A 22,076-nucleotide genomic window follows, 5' to 3' on the forward strand; every position below is an offset into this window, starting at 1 on the left:
AACACAATCAGAGTCTGGGCAGGTGGGCAGACACACTATCCACAGTAGGTTGTGTATACTGGGACAGTCAGACCTAGTGGGACAGTGGATGTGTTTTAACAGCTGGGAGAAGGGGCACAGGGGCTATAGGAAGTGTAGGAGAGAGGGCGAAAGGGGGGAGATGGAGAGAGGGACAAAGCAAGTGCAAAGGCAGCGTATGCAGTCGTCACAGGCTGGACGCAGCAGTAACTGCAATGCAGATGAAGTCTGTCTGCCATCTCCTTCACCTCTCGGTCTGAATAAATTGCCAACATCCACTTTTTGAGGATTCTAATAAAAAACACATATTAGCCCTGTTAACTGCACTTCGACAGAGTGAGTGAGATAAAGATCAGGGTTGTGTGGCAAGGCCTGCATGCAAGCTGTCCTGATTTAGGGACAGAGGGAGACAGAGGGACAGAACATGTGCAGTCAGAGCTCTGATAAATTACAAGGTGAGAGTTCTAATATCCCAGGCTTCTGAGAACGCGCCAAGAGCCGGACAAATATAGTCCCTACCACAATGATGTAAGGCAGGAAAACTGGGGCTCTATCGGTGTGTGTGTGTGAAGACCGCATTGCCTTTCAGCATTGGTTTATGGTTGCCTCCAATATAAGCGGCACCACATTTTCTGCTGATAAAATTATTTCCGCCGCCATCTAAACCAAACGTCTCTGCTGACTCAGTGCCCATTCATTCACAACATGGTTTTCTGCCAGGAGTTCTTATCTTACCTGCTGGGAGCCCTTGATGGAGTGTCCCCTCCATTTTCATGAATGGCATCGCCGTTCTGCTGGACTTCTGAAAGGGAGGCGAAGGCACTGTTATCCTAAACAATATTCTACAACTAAACACGCATATATACTAGAAATAAATCCAAAAGGTATGACAAGCCACACGCATACTAAAACAGACAGCCAGACACACAGCGGTACTCACTGGTAGAGGTGGCAGCGTTGCCGTTGAGCAGTTGTTCCTGGTTGACGGTCAGACTGTCCAGGAACACGGTCAGCTCTCCCGTAGCAACCACGGCCCCCTTATTGTCCAGCACCAGCTTCAACACCTCTTTCACGTTCTCCACTGAGGAGGGAGGGGAGACATGGCAGAGACAGGGGAGAAAGGAGGAGACAGGGACAGGGCATGGCAGAGACAGGATGGAATAGAACACAGCTATTAGTAACTCATTAGAGAGAAAATGTCTGATAGATACAGTATTTGAGGCCCTACTTGAAAATAACAGCATTCTTTCTAAACCATTTACTGTGGAATACTGTGTCCAACAGCAGAAAGGCATACTGCAGTTCATCCTGAAGAGTAAGAAAAAATTATTTCAGGGGAAATAATATCAGCGCTGATATCCTGTTGCCTATTGACATTGTTCTTGTCAAGGTTGGAACATAAAGGAGGAATAAGAGATGAGGCGGGTTGCCAACTACGTACATTTCCTGTCGTGCTGCTCCAAGGCCTGGAGGAGGTCCAGAGTGGCTTTCCCCAGCAGAGCATCAGCCTTCAGGGTGTGGTGACTCCACACCTTAAAGTCCACCTGCGTGTGTGGCCTGACATTTCTGCAACACAGCGGTCACACATCAACTATACCGCATGCACACGCAAGTGCGCACACACACAGAAAGTGACCTGGACACCTGTTAGACTACTCAAGTGTTCATTTCTTATAAAGCAGTAATGTGCGTCCAAGACAATTTTCCCCTTGGGAGCAAACATGTTTTTCTTATCATATCTTACACCAACTAACTGGTGGTTTCTTTTCCAATTCTTCTGCTATAGAAATAAACTACTAGCACCATTACAGCGCATTCAGTGCTGATCTGCTTTTCAGGATGCACAGCATGCATTACAAACAGTCACAATATCACCATGACTCAATGCAATGACTGTAGGGCCTGTTACCCCACTAATTAAACTTTAAGTGGCTCCACTGAAGTCAATAGGCAGACAGACAAAAACCAGGTTTCCATCCAACCATTTCATGCAGATTAATTACCCAACGCAAAAAAAAAAGTCACAACTAGGCTTAAGGAAACAGGGAATGCCGGAACAATTTTATAAAATGTCGACAGACAATTTAATCATTCGACGGGGTGGGATTTTTTTGTGCCTGTAAAATGAGCTATTCATTATTGTTATGTGCACTACGTTAACACACACACTTTATTCCCAATAAATCAGTTTGATGGAAACATGTCTGGTGGGAAAATGTGCATAGTGTTATCCAGATTTTTGAATATTTGCTTGAAAACATGTCACCAACTGGATGAAAACCTAGCTACAGACAGCCAGCCAGACAGGAAGCATCTTCTTGTGACTTCTAGCAAGGTGTCACAACCTGGGGTGATAAGCAGCATTAGATAATAAATTGTAATTCATGTTTTTCAGCAATCCTTAGAAGGGCTCCCTCATCAATCTGAACATGTCTCCCGTCGTCTGGGCACAGCCACTGACAGCGCTCTAATCCAAATCAGCTCTATACACAGGACACGCTTTAACAGGGAGAGGTCTCAGCGGTCTGTCTGTGGCATACACAACATCTGAAGGGAAGGGAGACTCAGGAGTCCGCCTTGTCGTTACCCTGTTAAGACTTCAAAGAGTTGTGTTTAGTCATTGATTTCAAATCGCACCTCCATGATATACTAGGACTATCGCATTGGCCATTTCCCTTGACAATTACAATTTCTTGAGCCTTTCGCAAACGTTTGTTTTTGGTCACACTCCCTCTCCCAGACCTCTTTTCCTCCTCTGCAGATCAGACTGGTTAGTATTCCTCACACGGGCACAGGTCCCCTCCCCCTCAGAGAGCGACCGAGGGCTGCCTCTGACTGCAGAATAAAGAACTACCCTGGTCTATAGAAACACAGGCAACCAAGAAGAGAGAGAGTGCAAGAATGAGAGTTAAGAAAACAGAGACGACCAGAAAGCGTGCAGAGGCAGGCGGAAGTAAACAAAAAAAAAAGACAAAAGGTAGTAAACACATCCAGATTGTGCCCCAAATGGCATCCCCTGGCCTAGTCGTTTAGGTCAAAAGTAGTGCACTATATTGGGAATAGAGTGCCATTTGGGACACATTTCCAGTAAATCCTTCTAGAAGCTGTTTGATAAATGGAAAAGCCGATAGCTAACCAAGTGTGTTTAACGCCAAATGGTAATGCAAATGGTGGCCCTCTCCCTGCTTTCAGAAAATACAGTGCAATATACCAGCACTGTTTTGCACTAGTGTCGGCTGTCTACAGACTCACTTTCAGCCAGGTACTTTTTCCACCTAAAGTACCCATTGATAGAACTCGTGATGAAGAGAAACACTCCTGGTTTAACAGTCTGCCCCGCCTCTTGGTACAGGGGTGTGTGTGTTGTGTGCGCTGGGGTTGGTTGCGTCGGAATTTCTTCACATGGAGTGTGGCAACGACGAGTCAAAATCCACTTAGCCTATTGTTTTCTGGCACATTCATTTATTCATTTTCCTGTGCACGGTCCGACATTAACATCTGGTCAGTCACTGGCACGACAGGGCAAATAACTTTCCAGCACATTTTTTTCATTCTAGTTCAACATTTACCTGCTCTGTCGCAGACTACCATTGGAGACCTCGCGTCTACCATTGAGCAATAGGATTGGCCGTTCATTCAAGCACCACCACGTTCTGTCCCACGAGTCACAACTTCGAGCGGTATATCAGTTGATAATTTCACACATCGCATGTGAGCTGTCCTTAGCAAAAAAGAAGCACCCAGCAAATCTACTCGCTAGGCTTATTTATTTTAGGGAAAGGGATTTGCAAAACCAAACCTTCAATAGTGAACATACTAGCAATATGTACATTTTGACGAGCCATGACGAGACGTAAAAGGCATTAGAATGTTGAAAGAACGCCTGGATACAGCCGTTAGATGTGGTATATTGGCCATATACCACACCCCCAACATGCCTTATTGCTATTATAAAACTGGTTGCTAACGTAATAAAACAGTAAAAGGTTTGTCATACCCGTGGTATACAGTCCGACATACCCCAGGTTTCAGCCAATGAGCATTCAGAGCTCAAACCCGGTTTATAAAATTGTAAAATCCCTTTCCTGCATAAAAATCTTATCAAATGTTATTGGTCACATACCCATATTTAGCAGATGTTATTGTGGGTGTAGCAAAATGCTTCCATTCTTAGCTCCAACAGCGCAGTAGTATCTAACAATTCACAACAATACACACATACCTAAAAGAACGGAATTAAGAAATATAAATATTAGATTGAGCAATGTCGGAGTGGCATTGACTAAAATACAGTAGAATACAGTATATACATATGAGATGAGTAAAGCAGTATGTAAACATTATTAAAGTGACTCGTGTTCCATTAAAGTGGCCAATGAATCCAAGTCTATGTATATGGGGCAGCAGTCTAAGGTGCAGGGTTGAGTAACCGGGTGGAAGCCGGCTATTTAACAGTCTGATGGCCTTGAGATAGAAGCTGTTTTGTCCCAGCTCTGTTCTGTCCGAGCATTGATGCACCTGTACTGACCTCGCTTTCTGGATGATAGCAGGATGAACAGGCCGTGGCTCGGGTGGTTGAGGTCCTTGATCATGATCTTATTTTTGGATGGATGTAGGTGTAATGGAGGGCGTCTTGAGAGCCCTGCGGTTGCGGGCGGTGCAGTTGCCGTATGAGGCGGTGATACATCCTTACAGGATGCGCTCAATTGTGCATCTGTAAAACTGAGGGTTTTAGGGGCCAAGACAAATTTCTTAATCCGCCTGAGGTTGAAGAGGCGCTGTTGCTCCTTCACCACACTGTCTGTGTGGGTGGACCATTTCAGATCGTCAGTGATGTGTACGCCGAGGAACTTGAACCTTCTCCACTGCGGTTCCGTTGATGTGGATAAGGGCGTGCTCCCTCTGCTGTTTCCTGACATTGAGTGAGAGGTTATTTTCCTGGTGCCACTCTCCCAGGGCCCTCACCTTCTCCCTGTAGGCCATCTCATCATGGTTGGTAATCAGGCCTACTACTGCTGTGTCGTCTCCAAACTTGATAAACTACAGATAAATCCAACAGGAGAATGTGAGTGATTAAAGTTGGACAGAGGATCTCAATCTCCGCAGAATAAATACTTGAACCAGCTTTTTTTTTTTTTAAGTTGAATAAAAATGTACGCTATTTTCTGGCAATTGTGCCGTTACTATGTGCCAGATATTAAGACAATCCATTATAAAATGGCCCATTTGTGAGATTATAGAAATTACAAGTCAGAGCACAACAGTATGAGTACTCCTTCAGACAAGGTGACTTTAAAACCAATATGTTTGCCTGTATTTACCCCAACAAATGAAATGCTAATTAGATGCTAATGTGGCTATCATAAAGAAATACAAATATGATCTGGACGAGACTACCGAATCAAGGCAAAGGTAAGAATCTTTGGATCGGCCCCCCGAGTGACGCAGTGGTCTAAGGCACTGCACCGCTAGTTGTGCCACTCGAGATCCTGGTTTCGAGTCCAGGATCGGTCGCAGCCGGCCGCGACCGGGAGACCTATGGGGCGGAGCACAATTGGCCCAGCGTCGTCCGGGTTAGAGGGTTTGGCCGGCAGGGATTTTCTTGTCCCATCGCGCTCTAGCGACTCCTGTGACGGGCCAAGCGCAATGCAAGCTGACACGGTCACCAGGTGTACAGTGTTTCCTCTGACACATTGGTGGCTGGCTTCTGGGTTAAGCGGACAGTGTGTCAAGAAGCAGTGCGGGCGTGGTTGTGTTGTGTTTTGGAGGACGCATGGCTCTCGGCCGTCGCCTCTCCCGAGTCCGTACGGGAATTGCAGCGATGGGACAAATTGGGGAGAAAAAAGGGGTAAAAGGTTAAGAAAAACATCTCTGGATTAACTATCAAATGTTAGCTAAATGTAGTAATTAATAAATTGGCAACATTTATTTACATGTTAGCAAAGGTGCCAGCTAGAGATGTGCAGGAGCTTGTAGTCTTGCGTGATGTTATGTCTACTTTGACAACAATTAGCATTTTCGAATAAAGATACAAAAATATTGATAAAAGTCAACTTGTCCAAGAGATTTACATAGTTATCAAAACATCCCACCAGGGTAATCCTACACAAAACAACCCTTATTTTAAGTGTTTTTAAAAATGAATGTAACCATTTCTGTGTTTGACCACTAGGTTTCATGACATCTCCACTGTGGGGCTCTATTGTCATAGGCTACCGCAGGGTTTCCTAAACTCAGTCCTCAGTACGCAAGGGGTTCACGTTTTGGTTGTCTTAACACTACAAAGCGGATTTCAAATGAAGACAAAAAACAAAAACTTGCACACCTTGGGGTCCTGATGACAGAGCTTGGGAAATGCTGGAATACAGACTAAAAATGACTGCAATTCAACTTTGCCATGGTTTTCTTAGCTAGACACATGTAGCCTATAGCCCTACATATAATTTCAGATTGCCTACATGTTGCGTAGGCTAAACGATTTAGCAGCTTGCTTAGTTCAAATTGACAAACTAATTCATTCAACATGAATAGTGAGGCGATTTCTAAGAAAGAAGTGATTGTGTTGCCCAATAGCCTGCAGGAAAAGGCTACAGAGGATGGGGTTGTAATTTCAAATCACTGAATCAAATAATATGAACTGAATATGTTTGTCAACAACAGTGTTTCTTCTGTAGCCTATTCTGACTTAACAATCTAATTAAACATGTCCATTAATATGCATAATATAGTTATAGGCTATTTATTAAATCTGTTTACTAGCTCCAGTTAGGCTACACAAGTGGCACAAATTGATTTGCGAGGACTTTAATATATTTATCAAATGGTAGGCTACAATGGCATATAATTTAATAGGATACTTGGATGGCCAACAGATGCAAATGTATTATTGGCCACGCTTAATGGAATTTTCCACTGAGGAATCCCCCCCCCCCCCCAATAAAATTTTCCCTATAATAGGAGCACGCAAAGGAGTTCTGAGCATGTGTAAAACACTTCGCTTGATGCGGCTTTCCATGAGCAAAGTAGACATTAAAATGCCATTTGAACCACCTCCAAGCGACTTTTTCTAATGTGCTCTAGTGCACCCCTAGTAGTTTTCCAATACAATGTCACCGTTATTTCTTGATGCGCATCAGTTCTAGCGTGTTAATATGTTTTATGGAAAAAGGGTTGGAAAGTAATAGGTAATAGTCTCCATAAATGACAATCTACAACTGGTAAGTCCTGTCTGCTCTGTCTCCTCTCACATGACTCAGCTGCAGCACTCTCAAACACTCCTGCACTCACTACCTGATCGTGAAATATATTGTAAGAGAAATGCCATGGCATTCACCGTGCAACTTAGAAGTAGCCCAAAAACCTGCAACCAATATATTTTCACCCGCAACATTGTTTTCATAAAGTAGCCTAATTTTGAGGGAAAATCAAGGACATGGCAACCCTGCCTAGCATTCCTCTTGGCTAGCCGACTATAGCCATGTCAATCTCTCTTTTTGGAACGTCTGTCTTAAAGGGGAAGCGTCCTATTCTCAAATCACATACAAATTTAGAAACTAAAATGAATGCAATTAATACAACAAAGAACAGAGTAATGACTTGCAATGTTAAAGTATACATACACTACATGACCAAACGTATGTAGACACCTGCACGTCGAACATCTCAATCCAAAATCATGGGCATTAATATGGAGTTGGTCCCCCATTTGCTGCTTTAACAGACTCCACTCTCCTGGGAAGGCTTTCCACTAGATGTTGGAACATTGTGCCTGAATAGAAGCAAGTCCCCCCAGCAATTGCATTAGTGAGGTTGGGCACCAGTCAAGTTCTTCCACACCAATCTCAACAAACCATTTCTGGATGGACCTCGCTTTGTAGATGGGGGAATTGTCATGCTGAAACAGGAAAGGGCCTTCCCCAAACGGTTACCACAAAGTTGGAAGCACAGAATCGTCTAGAATGTCATAGTATGATGTAGCGCTACAATTTCCCTTCACTGGAATTAAGGGGCCTAGCTCAAACCAGCCCCAGACCATTACACCAAACTTTACAGTTGGCACTATGTAGTCGGGCAGGTAGTGTTCTCCTGGCATCCACCAAACCCATATTCGGCCATCGGACTGCAAGCTGGTGAAGTGTGATTCATCACTCCAGAGAAGTCGAAAGGCAGCAAGCTTACACCGCTCTGGCCGACGCTTGGCATTATGCATGGTGATCTTAGCTTGTGCTGTTATTGTGAAGTGGAAACGTCTAGGAGCAACAATGGCTCAGCCGCAAAGTGGTAGGTCACACAAGCTCACAGAACGGCACCGCCGAGTGCTGAAGAGCTTAAAAATAATCTGCCCTCGGTTGCAACACTCATTACCAAGTTTCAAACTGCCTCTGGAAGAAATGTCAGCAAAATAACTGAAGCTCCCGTCGAACAGTTCTTGTGCTGACGTTTCAACCAGAGGCAGTTTTGAAACTTAGTAATGAGAGTTGCAGATTATTTTTAAGCACTATGCGCTTCAGCACTCGGCGGTGCTGCTTTGTGAGCTTGTGTGGCCATTGTTGCTCCTAGACATTTCCACTTCACAATAACAGCACTTACAGTTGACCGGAGTAGCTCTAGCAGAGGAGAAATTTGACAAACTGACATGTTGGAAAGGTGGGATACTAAGACTGTGCCATGTTGAAAGTTACTGAGCTCAGTAAGGCCATTCTACTGCCAATGTTTGTACATGGAGACTGCATGGCTGTGTGCTCAATTATATACACATCTGTCAGCAACGGGTGTGGCTGAAATAGGCAAATTTGAAGGGGTGTCCACACACACTTTTTAAATAAATACAAAAAGTACCTACAGGGGTACTAAAATTCTATATAAAATAGCTAAATGATCCATGGTACAACAATCTTAAAACAATTCCATATGTTAGCAGAGCGAAAGCATACAAACCTATAGGCCCTGCATGACCCCAATGCATTTAAGAACTACACCATGCCAGGGCCAGCAAAAATTATGTTCGGACCAGTAGATTTTTGGCCAAATGGCTAGACCGGGCCAGAGAGAAAAAAAGTCAACGTTGGACCATGGTGTGTTTCATAGGCAGCCACAGAGTGGTGGCACATAGGCTGACTGTGCTTTGATTGACGAACAGCAAGCTGGACTAGTTAAAAAAATATATTTAAAAAAGGTGTCAAAATGACTGAATAAAGTCCCTCATAAATCCTTACCAATCATATATCATACAACGTAGTTATATCTCCATGGTATCAATTCAGGACAAGTAAACTAAAGATCCCGTTTGTATTTTCGATATGAAGTCCATAAGGACTTGCAAGACATTAAAGCGAGTGACTCGTAAGTAGCCGATCGAATTGCATCGTTAAAAGAGCTTTTCATTTGGCTCCATAATTTGCATACTGGTAGGCTTTTTGCCAATTACCTGCTGTTAAATTAAGTCAGGAGACTATTACAGGATGCTTTAAAGGCCCTTTGCATTCAAAATTATTTTTGTCCTGTTTCATATCTTACAACAGCTGATGAAACCAACACTGAAACGGTATCAGTGTTATTTCCTGACAGTTGCTGGTTGAAAATACAATCTAGCATTAGAATATACTAGAGGCCACCATAATAGAGCTTGTTTTAGAACCAGTGGACTATGACTTGAAGGCCACAGCTGAGCTTCAGACAGGTAGCTAGCTACTCCTATAACATGTAGCATACACAAAAACAAACCAAACAGAGCCCTGGCGGTTGTCCGAGATAATTACCCCATCAAGGCAATTAGTGGCCTGGTTAATGAGTTTCTGAGGGCAAGTTTGAAATGGCATCCTTTTGCATTAATAGTGCACTACTTTTGAGCAGGCCCATAGGGCTCTAGTCAAAACTAGTGCACTATTCATACGGGATAAGGTGTCATTTGGAACACAGCCTGACATTTGGCTTTGACTCATTAAAGCCAGAGAACCATAAAAGCTGCTAGGTTACAGGCAGCTCTGCTGGAGTTGCAACTGAACAGATACAGAAGGGTCTTTTCAGCAGAGTTCAAACCTCCGCACCAACAAGGGAAATAAAACAATAAAGCCAACAGGCTCTTTTTGGGAACAGAGTGTTCAGAGGAAAGATACAGTATGTCTGCTTTGGTTTTTCAATCATCGTCATTTCCTTGTGCTGTAGGCCATCTGCCCAGATTGGATGACTAAGTATTTGAGATATTCAGACTTCTAGTAGTTAGTCAGCTCTCCCACAAGCCCACTAAGTGTTCCAATGAATCCACACTGTTCCCATCTCAGAGCCACCCCCAGATAAGTAAGACCTTTGCGAAAATTCATATTTTGTGTTTAACCACAAATGCTCAGACATCATGTGTAGCCTGGATCCTGCTAAATATAAAAATAGTCTAGATTCCTTCTCCCTCTCGTCTTCCTATTCCAGTACAGAACCGGTTAGATTGAAGGACTACAGAAAACGATTCATACTGAATTAACACACCATTGGTCTAACTCTAAAAAAAGTGGGACTTGATTCAGAAAGGAATACAACGTTGCTAGAGCATACCAAACAGACCACAGTAAGGGATTAAGGTGGTGAGCGAATTAAAATGGGCTACTCACGACACACATTAAGAACACACACACAGAAGGTAGGGTTCCTTACAGAGTGAGCCGCTCATCCCACTTGGGGTTGGAGGAGCTGTGGGACTTTGCCGTGCGGCGCGACTCCCCTTCCGCTGTCACCTCCACATAGATGGACGTCCCAAACAAGCTCTTCTTCCGCTTGAGTTTGGCACAGGCAACGACGGCATGTAGCTGCGACGTCGGTCCGTGGTTATAGCTACACTCCGTTCTGGAAGAGGCCGTGGCCATGTCATACACCACAGTGGAAGCCTGAAGACACACAAAACAAAGGTGGTCAAAACAAGGACAACCTTAACTTCTTTGGGGTAGGGGGCTGTATTTTGACGTCCGGATGAAAAGCGTGCACAGAGTAAACATGCCTGCTACTCAGGCCCAGATGCTAGGATATGCATATTATTAGTAGATTTGGATAGAAAACACTGAAGTTTCTAAAACTGTTTGAATGTCTGTGATGTGTCTGAATGTCTGTATAAACAGAACTCATTGGGCAGGCAAAAACCTGAGAAAAAAAAATCCAAACAGGAAGTGGGAAATCTGAGGTTTGTAGGTTAAGTCTTAGCCTATCCAATAAACAGTGTCTGTGGGGTCATATTGCACTTCCTAAGGCTTCCACTAGATGTCAACAGTCTTTAGAACCTTGTTTGATGCTTCTACTGTGAAGTGGGGGTGAATGAGAATGGAATGAGTCAGAGGTCTGCCAGAGAGGCCATGTGCTCAGTCAGGCGCGCGCTCGTGAGAGTTAGCTCCGCTCCCTTTCATTTCTAAAGACAAAGGAATTCTCCGGTTGAAACGTTATTGAAAATTTGATAAAAACATCCTAAAGATTGATTATATACACATCATTTGACATGTTTCTACGAACTGCAATATAACTGACTTTGTCTGGACCTAGTGCTTGCGCATTTGGATTACTGTACTAAATGCGAACGAAAAGGAGGTATTTGGACATAAATTATTGACTTTATCGAACAAAACTAACATTTATTGTGTAACATGAAGTCCTATGAGTTAGTGATTATTTTTTCCTCTCTTTGGCTGGAAAGATGTCTTTTTTTGTGACTAGGTACTGACCTAACAAATTGCAATCTTTTGTCGTAAAGCCTTTTTGAAATCGAACACTGTGGTGGGATTAACAAGTTTCTTTAAAATGGTGTATAATACATGCATGGTTGAGGAATTTTAAGTATGAGATTTCTGTTGTTTGAATTTGGCGCCCTGCACTTTCACTGGACGTTGGTCAGGTGGGACGTTAATCTCTCTAGGGTACGTGGGACACTAAGAAAAGTCACCAGCAATCTGAAACACAGATAGTGTCTTCGGAAAATATTCAGACCCCATGACTTCATCCCCTTTGTTACATTACAGGCTTATTCTAAAATTGATTAAATAAAACATTTATCAATATACACACACACAATACCCCATAATGACAATGAGAAAATAGGTTAAGACATTTCTGCTAAATTGACCATAACAGAAATACCTCACTTACATAAGTATCCAGACCCTTTACTATGAGGCTCAAAATTGAGCTCAGGTGCATCCTGTTTCCATTGATCATCCTTAAGATGTTTCTACAACTTGGAGTCCACTTGTGGTAAACTTAATTGATTGGACATGATTTGGAAAGGCATACACCTCTAGATACGGTGCCACAGTTGACAGTGCATGTCAGAGCAAAAACCAAGCCATGAGGTCGAAGGAATTGTCCGTAGAGCTCCGAGGCACGACTGTGTCGAGGCACAGATCTGGGGAAGGGTATCAAAAAAATAAAATATATATATATATATATATATATATAACAAATCAGCCGCATTGAATGTCCGAGGATACAGCGGCCTCCATTCTTAAATGGAAGAAGTTTGGAACCACCAAGACTCTTCCTAGAGCTGGCCACCCGGTCAAACAACGCAATCAGGGGAATAGGGCCTTGTTCAGGGAGGTGACCAAGAACCCGATGGTCACTGACAGAGTTCCAGAGATCCTCTGTGAAAGTGGGAGAACCTTCCAGAAGGACAACCATCTCTGCATCATTCCACCAATCTGTCATTTACAGTAGAGTGGCCAGACGGAAGCCAGTTCTCAGTAAAAAGGCACATGACAGCCTACTGAGAGTTTGCCGAAACAAGATTCTCTGGTCTGACGAAACCACGATTTAACTCTTTGGTCTGAATGCCAAGTCTGGAGGAAACCTGGCACCATCCCTACGGGTCACTGCATGGTGGTGGCAGTATCATGCTGTGGGGATGTTTCTCAGCAGCAGGGACTGGGAGACTACTCAAGATTGAGGCAAAGATGAACAGAGAAAAGAGATCCTTGATGAAAACCTGCTCAGGACCTCAGACTGGGGCGAAGGTTCACCTTCCAACAGGACAACGACCCTAAGCACACAGCCAAGACAACGCGGGACTGGCTTCGGGACAAGTCTCTTAATGTCCTTGAGTGGCCCAGCCAGAGCCCGGACTCGAACATCTCTGGAGAGGCCTGAAAACAGTTGTGCAGTGACGCTCCCCATCCAACCTGACAGAGCCAAGCTTGTAGCATCATACCCAAGACTTGAAGCTGTAATCTCTGCCAAAGGCACGTCAAAGTACTGAGTAAAGGGTCTGAATACTTAAATATAAGTGTTTAATATTTAATAAATTTGCAAACGTAAAATGTTTTTGCCTTGTCATTATGGGTATTGTGTGTAGATGGAAAACAATTTAAATCAACTCGTCAATTTTAGAATAAGGCTAATGTCGAAAATTCAAGGGGTCTGAAGACTTTCCGAATGCACGAATATGGGCTTCCAATTACAATACAATGAACTGTATTCGGACATTGAACTCTTTATCCATTAATGACTTGCCCCTGCAATAACTTTTGACTTTCATACTGAGTATCACGATACCAAGAATGACACCACAGCAACAAAAAAAATGAAGGTATATTAGCCAAATCTTTGGGCAATATAATCACAAGGGGGACATCGGCTGCGCTGATATACAGAGTTGATCCGTGAGACATTTGACAGAAATGGCGACCGGCGGAACAATACAACCTAAAAATGTAGGTTGTCGTCACTGGCTTACCACACACAAAAAATACCCAATAATGTCAAAGTGGAATTATGATCTCTAAATTTGTACAAATTTATACAAAATTAAAAGTTGAAACAGCTTCAGTCAATAAGTATTCAACCATTTTGTTATGCAAGGCTAAATAAGTTAAAGTAAAATTGTGCTTAATGATTAACTACCTCATCTCTGTACCCCACACACAATTATCTGTAAGGTCCCTCAGTCGAGCAGTGAATTTCAAACAGATTCAACCACAAAGACCAGAGAGGTTTTCCAATGCCTCGCAACGAAGGGCGCCTATTGGTAGATGGGTGAGAGAGAAAAAAAAATTATAAAAATAAAAACTTTGAGCATGGTGAAGTCACTAATTACACTTTGGATGGTGGGTGGCATAATCTGTCAGATTCTCTGTAATAATGATATGGGAATAATAATTAATTTGTATTTTGTAAAGTGGTTTCTTGCATCAAACACTGTCACCTGGTCTACTGGACAAGTGGATAAAAACAGGTTACTGTCAAGCCCTGCATGTTTTTTTATTTATTTTAAATCTCACGGAATGTATTGTAGGCTGAATGATAGAACAGCTATTTTAACATGTTAAAATGTTACGGGGTTCATTTTCTTCGTTGTTTTTGACGGGTAGGCCAATCTGCTAGGCCTACATTATGATCAAATAGTTTTAACAGTGGCCAAGAAGGCTACTGTGGCTAACTTAAAAAGAGGGTACAGCCTCTGTTCACAGTAAACATGCGCTGGAAGCATTGCACCGAATTTTCACAATGTTCAAGCTTGCGCTCAGCAGACCAGAACTGATCTGTCAAAAAATGTTGAGGGAACATTGGTTATAGGTATGACTGTCATTGGCAAGGACTAGGGATTTTTTTTGGGGGGGGGGATAAAAAGCGCAAAGCACAGGCAAAATCCTTGAGGAAAACCATGTTTCGTCTGCTTTCCAACAGACAATGGGAGACAAAATTAACCTTTCAGCAGGACAATAACCTAAAACACAAGGCCAAATAGAACACTGGAGTTGCTTACCAAGACGATATTGAAATGTTCTGTGACTAGGCCACTCGGTTTGACTTAAATTCAGCTTGAAAATCTATGGCCAGACTTGAAAAAGGCTGTCTAGCAATGATCAACAACCAACTTGATAGAGCTTGAAGAATTTAAAAGAATGTGCAAATATTGTACAATCAAAGTGTGCAAAGCTCTTATTAGCCAGAAAGACTCACAGCTGTAATCGCTGGCAACGGTGATTCTAAAATGTATCGACTCAGGGGGGTTTGAATACTTATCCAATAAAATATTTATTTTTCTCTTTCATATTTATTTTTTATACAAATTTTGGAATGTTTCTTCCACTTTGACAGAGTATTTTGAGTTGCCAAAAAATGACAATTAAATCCCACTTTTGTAACAACAAAATATGGAAGAAGTCAAGGGGTGTGGGTACATTCTGAAGGCACAGTACCTTTCGTGTTCTTGGCTAACATGAGCTCGAGCTCACATCCAGGGGGGAAAAAAAGTCATAGAATGGCAAATTTACATGCCTACTCACGATTGGTGCGTTTTGCAGAACCCTCCGGATCCTCAGCCGACTCCGTGGCCCATGATTGCCCTGTAACAGGAGACCGGGAGTAGTTAGTCATGCACTGTCAGCTGTTATATTAACACTGATCTGGGTTGTGCAAAGGCTTTAACCTAACAGAACCAGTCACAGGGAAAAGAAAAAAGGGGGAACTTTCTTTATCTGAACAAAGTGCTGATGTATGGTTTGTTTGGTGAAGAGGAGTAACATATGAATGTCCTTAAACTGCCAAGATAAAATGGTTACCACAAGATCCCTTCCTGTCCAAACACAGATGGGGTGCTAGGAGTCGTGTACTCAGAAGCTGAGAGCCACAGACCCAGGCTCAGGGAGCTCCAAACTGATAACGGTGCAGATGGAGACGAGAGATAGAGCGCGGGCTAAGAAAATGATCCGTTGTCAGCATACATACGCCACCACCACTCAATTCTGAGGGAATAACACCACACAGACAAAACATAGCCATCTGATTTTGCTACAAACAAAAAAACACAGGAAAATCATGTTACTCACTGGCAAAGCAAAGGGACATGAAAACAGCCACAAACCATTATTATTAAAGTGCAGATATGCACACCAATTGCCACAAATTGTCTCAGACTGCCTCAGTGTAAAATACTCTCACGAGTAAACAGGGCAAGCAAGGCCATCATCTCAGAGCATTAAAGGCTGAGATGAGTGGCGCCAGAGGACTCCCAGCTGACTAAGGGTGAAGTACTGTTCATCAGGACAGGAGAAAGCCTCCATTGTCTTTAGACCAGGGGGATCAGGTCCCGCTTTTCCATATAATCAATAGGCTATGTATTATGATCTTCAGGCCCAAACTAATCCGAGATCAGCACTCCAACTGTGAGATGCCTGATATAGATGGCCCCGGGGCTTCATCCAAACATCTCATGGAAGTCATTAGAGAGGGAGCAGAATCCAGAAGACCTTGAAGGGCACTTCACCCTATTCCAACACACTGCACTCACTTCTACACGGCACTTTATCAATCCTCTGCAAAACGCCTGTCCTTTACTCACCTTTTATCTCCTGTCCTCTCCTTCACACCACTGTTCTCCTGTACCAGTCTGGCTGGCATAGGGGGACGGACGGTATGCGTCTGCCTTGCATTAGCTCCAGCTCAGCCGAGTGGCACAGAGACTACCGGCAGGCAGGCAAGATAAAAACCTTTCCCTGATCCCCTCCAAGCCTCCGTCTAGAGACACAGAGCAGCCCAACCAGAGGAGGATAGGAGACTAGGGGAGGATGTGGGAAGCGAAGTACAGGGGAGAGTGGGGATGTTGGCATCAGAACCAATGACACAGCATTACGGAGTGCATCTGGCATGGAAACCAACCAATGTCTGAGATTAACAACCTCTGACCAGCTGAACGAACAACCAAGAGACTCGCAGCATCATTACGCCTCCAGCTGTAACAGCGACATGACAGGGGAACAGATAGTTGGCATAACCTTAAAAAGGTGAACCGGCGTGACATCTAGGGCTGGCACAATTACTGTATAACCGAAGGCTATAGATGAAGACCGTCATGAAAAGTGAAATAACCGTAAAAAAAAATAACCCTTTAAATAAGACGTTTACTTCCCGCTTTGCTCCTATGGGTACACTCGCAATATTCTGTCACGACGTTGGCCTGGGGGTAGGTTTATGACAGTCATAAATACCTCTCTCTACCCTACTGATGTTACATTTGCAAACACCATGGTTAACATAGAGATTCTGGGAACATCAGAAGGTGGGGGGGGGGGGGGGGGGGGGGGGGGGGTGAACTATATTCTGGTAATCCGAACAATTGAACATATGCGGTGGTACTTAATGAATATGATGTCTGTTCGGTTGTCATCGGAGACATTCTCAATGATCAGATGACAAACTCTACAGTGGAAAGTCTACACATCAGTTATCGGATTCACATGGAATTGTTGTTCAATTTAAATGTTTGAATATGAAATTATATGTGATGGGATGAAATGTGATTTTAGCTTCTAAAATGTGAAATTTGGGCTTTCATAAGATAGGGCTCTGCTCAAATCAGTGGCCCGTCCCTGTGAAGGGACATGGGCTATAAAACTTTTCAAACACGCCCTCGTCTCCCTTCCTATATAAAGCCTTGACGACAATATAACCTCCTGTTCCGAGGACGACAGTCCGATGTCAGAATGGTTCAGAGAACTACAGAATGAAGCCAACATCAGCATGAGCTTTGGTTGCGAATGGTATGAACTTTGAACTCTTATTCACTACAGAAGTGATACCTCCTAGCTGTTGAGTTAGCAACAGCAGCTGCAAACGCAGGTTAGGAAGGAACAGACAGAGTATTCCGTCTACCACACAACGACATTACTACAACGTATCCAATTGACCACCAGACATTCTTCAAAGGACAAAGGACTCGGTTGGGCAACACGGCCTTCCATCTACCACCAACCTACCAAAGCTCAGAGAAAATATTTATTGCATTTTCCAAATGGGCGATAATTTAGAATGCATAAGATACTGTATTTACGATAGCACAGCTTCGCCCTTTGTTCCTCAGTCTTCCCGCTCTTTCACTCAAACCCAGCCCCTTTTCTTTTGTGTAACAAGCCATCATATCTGTTCCGCCCGCTAGGGACGTTTTCCTTTATGACGTCATTTGTAATCAAGTTATGATTTAATTCTGTGTAATTCTGTGTGATTAGTTAGGTATTTAGTATATAAACAATTAAACACAATTTTGTATTGCTGATTCAAATTGTTAGCCAGGGTTCGTGCAGATAACCAAGAAATTACAACTTTCAGATGAGACTGAATTAAGGTGACAATTAATATATTGACTGCTATTGATGTAAAATATTACTAGGTCTTTAAGAGTTTATTCGGAAGACAACAGCTCTATAAATATTATTTCATGGTGCCCCGACTAGTTAATTACATTTACATGATTAGCTCAATCAGGTAATATTAATTACGGAGAAATGATTTTATAGAATAGCATGTCATATCACTTAACCCGGCATAGCCAAAGACACGACAATTCATTATATTTCTATGGCAGCACATGCAGTCAGAAGTGGAGGAGAAAATGTGCGTCAAATATTGCTTTCAAAAACAGTTATTAAAAGGTGACCGCGGTCATTTGGCTGGCCAATTATGGTCAGCAAAAATGTCATGACCATTACAGTGATGTCGTGCCTCAAAGACAGAAGTGCTCAGTCGGTCTGGCGCTGAATGAACAGGCTGCATTAAAAAAAGAAAAAAAGCATCATAGCTGTCCATCCTAAATGTGCAGATTGCAAAGGAAATTTCATTTTTTCCTCTGTGGATAAAAAGAGTGATGTTCTGCTTAATCTGACAGCACAGCAGAGACCTATAGCAATATCTCCTCAAGAGTACCCTGGCCTCTCAGACTAGGAGTAGAGAGAGACAGAATAGGAGTAGAGAGACATAGGACTGGGGCAGAGCAGAGACCAACAGTAAGCTGCCATCAGTCTCTAATTCAGAAGGCTGACTAATGAAAAAGGGATACTGCCAGCCAGACAGAGGCCAGGGAGCAGCTTATAATCCCCTCAGCCCTGGAAGTCTGTCTGGGGTTGGAGGGCAAGAGCACAGGTAATCTCATTCCCAGGCACTTTCCTGCCCCAAATGCACAGAGTCTGGTGGACTAACGCAAATAACTTGGCCTTAGTTAGCCAATACAGAAAGACCGGGAGAAACTCCTGGCACATAGGCATTGGCTTGAACGTGAGGTCAGCAAGAATTAAATGACAAATCATTTACTCAGAAATCAACTGATGTTTGATTTATTTTTTATAATTATTTATTAAAAAGTTTGCCATGGTGGGAACTTTTGTGTTTGCAAAATTAATTATGCAAGAACGGCAGTGGAAGCGCCTTTATTGGCATGTGCCAAGACCAGAATGGGCATATTTGCTCTATAAACAGTTGACAAACGCATTTTTAAATGTTTTTAAAAAGAGTTTAAACCCATTGAACTTATCTTTGTATTCGGTACATGGCAATTTAACCGTCATTTTTTTTTTTATGGGCACTAATAGGGCAAGTACACTTGCCAGGGACCTCACCATACCATATTACCACGCTACTTACGAGCCGATACCATATGTATTGCAATTTGATACTGTGATTTTATTGCGATTTGATGTTTCAAACATATTGCTCACCATAAGTCTACTGCAGAGGGACGAGAGCCATGAGAAAACTAGTTTTGATCAGTCATGCAAATAAAAGTCCTGAAATCTAATTGGCTCCCTATATAAAAAGCTGGAGAACAAGCTTTGAAGAGAATATACAAACGTTTTGGTGCAGGTACAGCCAACAGGCAAAAAAAATTATATTGCGATATTGACAAAAGTGATACGATATAGTTGGTAATAATATTCCCCCCCCCCCATCACTATGTCATCACACACCCTTTCAGCCGCAATAAGTCCGTTTGATGGAAACATCTCTGCAGATGTGAGAATTTTCACATTAAAATCTGTCACCAATTGGCTGGAAACCATATTGCTAGTGATGAAAAACATCAGCGTACCGGAATAAAGTTCCTCGTTAGTCATCGCATCCCTAAGTCTGTCGACCACTACCATTTATGTTACGTGCGTCTGTCCACAACAAATTTGCACGCTATCAATGTTTGAGGGTGACAGTCAGTGGCTTGATTATTCCCTTCTTCCTCTTTCTAGTCTACATATCATATTTCAAAGATGGAGACAAACTGGACCTTTGTGCTGGCATTGTAAAGCAGATGGAGCTAATTTGGACAGAACAGGAGACTCATGCAGATAAAATGCAGTATGCCAACACATTTCCGGGGCCTTCCTTTCACACCGCCTGATATAGTGGTCCTGGATGGCAGGGAGCTCAGCCCCAGTGATGTAATGAGCTGTCTGGACCACCCGCTTTAGCGCCATGCGATCAAAGGAGGTGCAGGTGCCATACCAAGCAATGATGCAGCCAGTTAAGATGCTCAATGGTGCAGCTGTCATCTTCTAACTTGGTGTTGGAGTCATGCGTAGCCACACAGTCATGGGTGAACAGGGAGTACAGGAGGGGACTAAGTACACAGCCCTGTGGGGCCCCCGTGTTGAGGGTCAGCGTCGCTGTGCTGATATTACCTACCCTCACCACCTGGGGTCGACACGTTAGGAAGTCTAGGATCCAGTTGCAGACAGGTGTTCAGTCCCAGGGTCCTAAGTTTAGTGATGAGTTTGAAGGGGACTATGGTGTTGAACGTTGGTTTGTAGTCAATTAACAGCATTCTCACATCGGTATTCCTCTTATCTAGGTGGATGAGGGCAGTGTGGAGTGCAATTGAGATTGCCTCATCTATGGATCTGTTGGGGTAGTATGCAAATTGGAGTGGGTCTAGAGTGTCTGGGATGATGGGTGTGTGCCATAAGCAGCCTTTCAAAGCACTTCATGCTTACAGGTGAGTGCTACAGGGCAGTAGTCATTTAGGTATGTAGCCTTAGAGTTCTTGGGAACAGGACTGATTGGTGGTCAGCTTGGGACATGTGGGATTACAGACGGGGACAAGGAGCGGTTGAAAATTACTGTGAACATGCCTGTTGTCCAGTGCATGCTCTAGGAACATGCCCTGGAATACCATCCGGCCCAGCGACCTTGCAATTGTTGACCTGATTTAAAAAAGCTTACATCGGCCTCAGAGATCAGCCAGTCCTCGTTAGTGGGAGCGCTCATGCACGGCGATGTTTTTGTCGAGGTGTGCATAAAATGCATTGAGTTAGTCTGGTAGGAGCATTGTTGGGCAGATCAAGGCTGGGTCTTCCTTAGTAATCCGTAATGGCCCTGCCACATGCGGCGGGGCCTGTGTGATAGGATTTCACCTTGTTCTAGGGCCCTATGATTTCCGCTATGCAGAAAATGTAGACAATTGCAGAATTTGGTCATAAAAATGGAATATGCAGCTTTTTCCATAATTTGGCTGAAATCGATATAAAAAAAAAGGCCTAATTGTAGTAACCTAAATGATTTCATAATTGTAAAAATTACAGATGAGTAGGCCTAAAGAAATAATTGTGTTTTGAGAGGGGGGGTGGGTCCCTTACGTCACCCAACAACTTGGCATTTACTTTGAGAAACATGTCAACCAAGTCGTCAAAAAAAAAAAAAATTATATATATATATATATATATATATATATATGACCCTAAATTCAGAGCATAGCAATACCCAAAGGACTAGGAGTCATCAGGCGATAAGCTGTTTTGCAAATTCAGTCAACATACTATTGATTAGACCCGTAAAAATGGGTGAACACTTAGTCTAAAGCCCATGTGAAAAACAAAGAAAAGTACCGTGTTAGCCAGAGCATGCCTCTTCAAAACAACCATTACTAGTGCAAGCGCATCAGCAGATTCAAGACGAGAATTTATTCAGGACTTTGTGGCTGTGTGCGCAGAGTCCGACATCCCCTTAGAAAAGCTAAGAAAGCTATGAACGTTTCTAGTGAAGCATTGCAAACAGGGAGGAACGTTGCCCGAAAATGAGAGCAGCCTCTCTCAAATTCACCTGCCCCGTGTGTTCGACCAACATGACTGCCGTTCTACAGAAGATCCGTTGGTAGAAGTTTGCGGTGGTTGTTGACGAGACAGATGCAAGGGATTGCAGCATTCTAATCATTGGTGAGTTAACAGCCTATTAATATACCGTTGCAATAGCCTACATTTACATTCGGCAGTGTGAATTGTCCGCACGCAAATTGTGATATTCCAAACGACGAGCTATCATATAGCGATCATATAGCG

The 22,076-nt window shown here is 43.2% G+C and overlaps 1 protein-coding gene across 1 annotated transcript in view; it reads right to left on the bottom strand.

Annotated features, from left to right (window-relative positions):
- Positions 1 to 22,076, bottom strand: part of LOC139420396 (NEDD4-like E3 ubiquitin-protein ligase WWP1) — a 62,033-nt gene that overhangs the window by 29,381 nt on the left and 10,576 nt on the right. Inside the window, exons 2-6 of the mRNA XM_071170451.1 lie at positions 15,270 to 15,329; positions 10,663 to 10,892; positions 1,460 to 1,584; positions 959 to 1,099; positions 754 to 820 (exon numbers count right to left, since the gene is read on the bottom strand). Of these exons, the coding sequence (XP_071026552.1) occupies positions 754 to 820; positions 959 to 1,099; positions 1,460 to 1,584; positions 10,663 to 10,871 (542 nt within the window). The 5' untranslated portion in view covers positions 10,872 to 10,892; positions 15,270 to 15,329. The remainder of the gene's footprint in view (positions 1 to 753; positions 821 to 958; positions 1,100 to 1,459; positions 1,585 to 10,662; positions 10,893 to 15,269; positions 15,330 to 22,076) is intronic.

The sequence above is a fragment of the Oncorhynchus clarkii genome, chromosome 11 (assembly GCF_045791955.1).
Source record: "Oncorhynchus clarkii lewisi isolate Uvic-CL-2024 chromosome 11, UVic_Ocla_1.0, whole genome shotgun sequence".
In the NCBI taxonomy this organism is placed as follows: domain Eukaryota; kingdom Metazoa; phylum Chordata; class Actinopteri; order Salmoniformes; family Salmonidae; genus Oncorhynchus; species Oncorhynchus clarkii.